Source organism: Sapajus apella, unplaced genomic scaffold (assembly GCF_009761245.1).
Source record: "Sapajus apella isolate SASKATOON/1434 unplaced genomic scaffold, GSC_monkey_1.0 scaffold6, whole genome shotgun sequence".
Taxonomy (NCBI): domain Eukaryota; kingdom Metazoa; phylum Chordata; class Mammalia; order Primates; family Cebidae; genus Sapajus; species Sapajus apella.
This window is the reverse complement of record NW_022436946.1, coordinates 72,788,955-72,794,317: the sequence shown is the minus strand read 5'-3', so window position 1 is coordinate 72,794,317 and position 5,363 is coordinate 72,788,955. Positions and strand designations below refer to the sequence as shown.

The window sequence follows — 5,363 nt, the reverse complement described above, 5'->3', positions numbered from 1 at the left end:
AAAAAAAAAAAAAAAAAAAAAAGCCAAGTGTGGTGACTAAAAAAGAACCTAGATTTTTTTTTTTTAATATTTAAGGACTTTGGGCTCTACATTAGACTTCCTTACTTGAGTTTACAACATAACTTCACAGAATTAAAATATTGAAAGTTGAATCATCAGCTGTCAACATATTTATATACAGAGGGTTCTGAAGTGGAATCTCTTGAAAAAAATCCCCACCACATTCTAAACTAATTATTTTATGTGATGATTACCTGTTTTGTTATCTATAATAAGTTTTAGTTAAAAATGAGATTTTTGCCGGGCGCGGTGGCTCACGCTTGTAATCCCAGCACTTTGGGAGGCCGAGGCGGGTGGATCATGAGGCCAAGAGATCGAGACCATCCTGGTCAACATGGTGAAACCCCGTCTCTACTAAAACTACAAAACATTAGCTGGGCATGGTGGTGCGTGCCTGTAATCCCAGCTACTCAGGAGGCTGAGGCAGGAGAATTGCCTGAACCCAGGAGGCGGAGGTTGCGGTGAGCCGAAATCGCGCCATTGCACTCCAGCCTGGGTAACAAGAGCGAAACTCCGTCTCCAAAAAAAAAAAAAAGAGATTTTTGGCTGGGCAAGGTAGCTCATGCCTATAATCCCAGCACTTTGAGGGGCTGATAGGGCAGATAGCTTGAGCCCAGGAGTTCTATACCGGCCTGGGCAGCATGGAAAAACCCCATCTCTACAAAAAAATACAAAAATGAGCTGAGTGTGGTCACACCTGCCTCTAGTCCCAGCTCCTCAGGGGGCTGAGGTGGGAGGATCACCTGCGCTCAGGACATTTAGGCTGCAGTGAGCCATTTTTATGCCACTGCACGTGGTGACAGAGTGAGACCCTGTCTAAAAAAAATGGGCCAGGGTGGGAGGATTATTTTCTTTTTACTTTTTCATGGCCCTTCTTTTGTTGATGTAGAATATCAGGATGTTCAAATATTTAGAATTGTTTTGACTTTTTACTAATTTTGAAGTACTTTTGGAAACCAACTATGGAATTTTAGTATTAAATATTTATAGCTAAGATATGGTTAATATTCTTTAATTCAATATTTAATATATCCACAGATACTTAAGTATTAATAAATTATAAAGTTCATATGTGTCTATAAAGTTCATTTATTTTCCCTCAGTAGTACTGAGTCATACGAAAGGGATTTTGAAGATTTTTAATTTGATTGTTTATAATATGCCACTTTTAATCCTTTTATGCCTTTGTAATATTATGAAGTATTCAACTTTTGGTCATTTTTACCCTGCAGACCTTGTATCCTACTTATGGACTCACTCCGAGGCCCTTCTCGGTCAAATGTTGTCAAAATTTTAAGAGAGTAAGTTCACACTTGATTTCGTATTCTGATGGGGATGAAGAGCTATGTATTTTTATATATGTGTTTATTCTTAACATATATGAATTATTGCAGGTATTTAGAAGTGGAATGGGAAGTTAAAAAAGGAAGCAAAAGAAGTTTTTCCAAAGATGTTATGAAGGGCTCTAATCCAAAAGTACCACAGCAAAACAACTTCAGTGACTGTGGTGTATACGTATTGCAGTATGTGGAGAGCTTTTTTGAGGTGGGTTTCAATTTGTTGGATCTGGTATAATAAATACTAAAATAGTTCATTTGAGTTTACCTTAGTAAAAAACACAATAAGCAAATATTTTAAAGAGTTTTAAAATTATCGTTTCAAAAATTATTTGGAGCAAAATCTTCTAAATAGAAGAACTTTCATGGCATTTTAAAAATAGTGTATTTCATTATTTAAAAAAATAGTATATTTACAGTTCATCAAATCCAAGGCTTGTTGAGTTCGTTCTACCACTGAACAATCAACCTGCCCTCTCTACTGGCTCTTTCCACCTTAAGAAATCTCTCCCATGATTCATACTACCGCTTTTACCCTCTTTTCTCCTCTTCATAGATATATTTCTTCAGAAGTGTTTATACTCACTCCCTAATTCTACAGATTCTACTTCTCAAATCTCTAAAATCCAGTATCCTTACCCTTATGTTAAAATTGCTTTTGACCTCTCAACACCCTTTGACACTGTGACTATTTTTTCCTCACTCTCTTGCTTTGACTTCAGAGGTACAGTACCACACATACCTCTCTTGGATATTCTTTACAGTGATATTGACTTCTATCTTCATCTGCCATATAGTGGATGACCTCTAGGCTCTGTGAATTGCATCACTTAATGTCAAATAGGTTTATTATTTTATCCTCAAGTGTCACTATTCTCAACTGCTATACCAATCTCTAACAGATTTCTATACCTCCTGCTTTCTGTTTTTCACAGTTTTCCAAAAACATAAATCTAATCCTGTTACTTTCCTACTTTAAATTTTATATAGTGGCTTCCTGTTGCTGTTTATTTACAGACCAAAATCTTTCACATGACTGAGAAGCACCTATGTGATCTCATCCCCTATTTAAGCTTCTAGCCTCATTTTCCCACCATTTTCACTCTAGCATTTAATACATCAGCCACCTGAACACTATTGTTTCGTGTTCTTTCTTGCCTCTAGGCCTTGATTCATATTTCCTTACCTGGAATACTCTTTTATTGCTTCTGTCATACCTTGGCTATCTAACATCTATTCATTCTTCAGGTCTTAGCCTAAACATCACTTCCTCTTGGAATTGCATTAAACCACCAGATAAGTATTTTCACAGTATTCTATACTTCTGTCATAATACTTGTCATATTCCTTGTTTTAGTTGTTGAATTACCTGTCTTTCTAAACCGGAGCTGGCAAACATTTTAATAAAAGTAGTAAATATGTTGGGCTTTGCAACTTATACAATCTCTGTTGCCTCATAGTTGTGCTTTTGCCCAGCAAAAGCATCTGCAGACTATATATGTAAATGAATTAGTGTGGCTGTGTTTCAATAAAACTTTATTACAAAAACAGGCAGTGGGCAGAATTTGGTCCACTGGCAACAGTTTGCCAAACCCTGATCTAGACTATAAGATCTGTGACAGAAACTGTCTTTTATCTCCAGTACCTAGCACAGTGTTTGGCATGTGATAGATAATACACAAATACACAGATACATACTGAATGAGTTGTTGGGTTTTCTTATTTTTAATTTTGGAATCTTTCTGTGATGGAAACAAAAGGTTATTTATTACAGTTTTCTAATATGCATTTAATTATTTTATTTTCAGAATCCAATTCTCAATTTTGAACTACCTATGAATTTGGCAAACTGGTTTCCTCCACCAAGAATGAAAACAAAAAGAGAAGAAATCCGAAATATAATTCTGAAGCTGCAGGAAGATCAGAGCAAAGAGAAAAAAAAACATAAAGACACTTACTCAACAGAAGCACCTTTAGGCGAAGGAACAGAACAATATGTCAATAGTATCTCAGATTGACCATTTCTGTTACTTGTCAGTTCTGCCTTCTGAAACTAAATGACTTTCAAGTTTGGGTATAGACAGTAAAGAACTGAAGTGCTTACTACTCAGTGATTTAGAAATTTCGATGCTTGTATAAATGTCATATAATTAATTTCCAAAGGAGTATGTATTAAGTAAAAGTCTGTAAATATGTTAATGAGGCCAATTTTTTCAGCATTTATAATTATTTTTTTCACTTGTTAGGAAGTTTTTGTTATGTATTTTCTGTTCATAGTACCTAAAATTGCAACTTCTAAACACAAATAAAGAGAAAATATTTATAGGAGGAAATGATTAATTTGATATTCTTTAGTGAACTTGTTTAATTCCTCAGTGGGTGTGACATGTTTCATGGGATATTCAAATATCTATGGTAATATTTTGACCCTTTACATTTGTTCTAAAATAAGTCACAACATGAAAATAATATTAAATCTAAGATACTTTGAACTAAGCATCTTTATATGCTTGTATAACAGGAAAAAAGTAACAGGTTTTCAATTTCAGCACACTCCCTTGTGTTTAGTGAACCCAAGAAATGTAATGAATATTTATAATTTTACACAAATATTTAAGCAGCATTAAGAGCAATTCAAAAACGTAAACTTATACTACTAAAAAATAACTATTCTAACTATTCTTGCATATGTTATCATGAAATACATTTTTGAAGACGTCAAAGACTCAGGTTAAAACTATTTTGGTAAGTACAGCTTGAATTTCAAATATCCCATGTTACCTTTCTATATTATAGCTTAAAGTATGCTACACTCTGTCATATAGTTAATTGGTAGCATTTTTATTCTGTGTAACACAGGAATTTAAATAGGAACTTACTATTTTTTGTAAAGCTTTTGCTATTTTTTCCATTGCTCATTTTGTTCTTGTCCTTTTGATAAAGTATCAGACTTTTGCTTCAGTATGTTATTTTTTACATGTAAAAGTACTGTATTCAACCAATTGCATAATACAGCAAAAATCTTTGAATTCCTCTTTAAAAGTACTAAAATTTGATGGTTTCAATGACAGATTTACAGCACAAATAGGGATCTTGCATATATCTGCAGAAACGTCATTGTTTTTCAGATGAAATGGTATACACTTCTTTCAAATGAATTTTGAGACTTGAAACTTCTTTTAGTCGTTTTTTGCTAAATATTGAATTTTTAAGTATACATATATCAAAAAAAGTTGAGAATAGAAAGAAGGCCTAATCATCAGCAATTATTTTTAAGTTGGCCATCTCTGACATTGCAATCAACATCTTACGGTATTTTTTTGTTTTAATAAAGTCCCATGGGTGTGTATAGAGTGAAGGGGAGTGTTAACAACAACCAAAAAATATCTATTGAGACATAATAGATTCTCAATAAGAGAAATGTTAAAATGTAAGGAAGGTCATCATTAGTGATATCAATTACAGTTTGTTACTTTGAACGATCTTTATTTCTGATTAGCTGTTTTTAGTGATAACTTAGAGCTGTTAGCTCAGGTAATTAGCTCAGATATGAAAAGCTTAATTTTATTATTTACTGAACATGGCAAAATGCTTTTCAATCTGTAATCAAACATAAAATATTGAAATTGTCCTTTTTAAGAAGGCTAATAGCAATAAGCAAAATTGGCATAATTTTTTAAGTGAGCTATATTTTGTCGTAATCTGAAGGTATTGAAAAACTATTCTAAAATGCCTATTTGTTTTTGTATTAATTTGTAATGGTTACATTTTGCATTATAGATAATTTATCCCTTGTACCAACTCAAGTCAATCACATTTTAAACTGAAAAATATAGATTAATGTGTATCAGCTTTCTAGAGGTAGAATACTCAGCTATTTGATGGTACTTCCCCCACTCCATGTGAAATTTTATTTTTGGAAATTATGCTAGTGACTTTGCAATATACATCGAAATCGTTGGAGGC

General features: G+C 33.3%; 1 protein-coding gene across 9 annotated transcripts in view; it reads left to right on the top strand.

Moving 5' to 3' along the window:
- SENP6 (SUMO specific peptidase 6) overlaps nt 1-5,131 on the top strand; it is a 115,961-nt gene extending 110,830 nt beyond the window's left edge. For 8 of the 9 annotated variants that reach the window (XR_004268024.1, XM_032275480.1, XM_032275479.1 and 5 more), the window contains 3 exons: nt 1,293-1,361; nt 1,455-1,605; nt 3,206-5,083. Coding sequence is in view for 8 of the 9 variants with exons in the window: in XM_032275480.1 (XP_032131371.1) it covers nt 1,293-1,361; nt 1,455-1,605; nt 3,206-3,415 (430 nt within the window). In the remaining variant the exon portion in view is untranslated. Of the gene's footprint in view, nt 1-1,292; nt 1,362-1,454; nt 1,606-3,205 lie in introns of all 9 variants that reach the window. The other variant, XM_032275481.1, reaches the window with a different exon arrangement.
- The last annotated feature ends 232 nt before the right edge of the window (nt 5,132-5,363 follow it).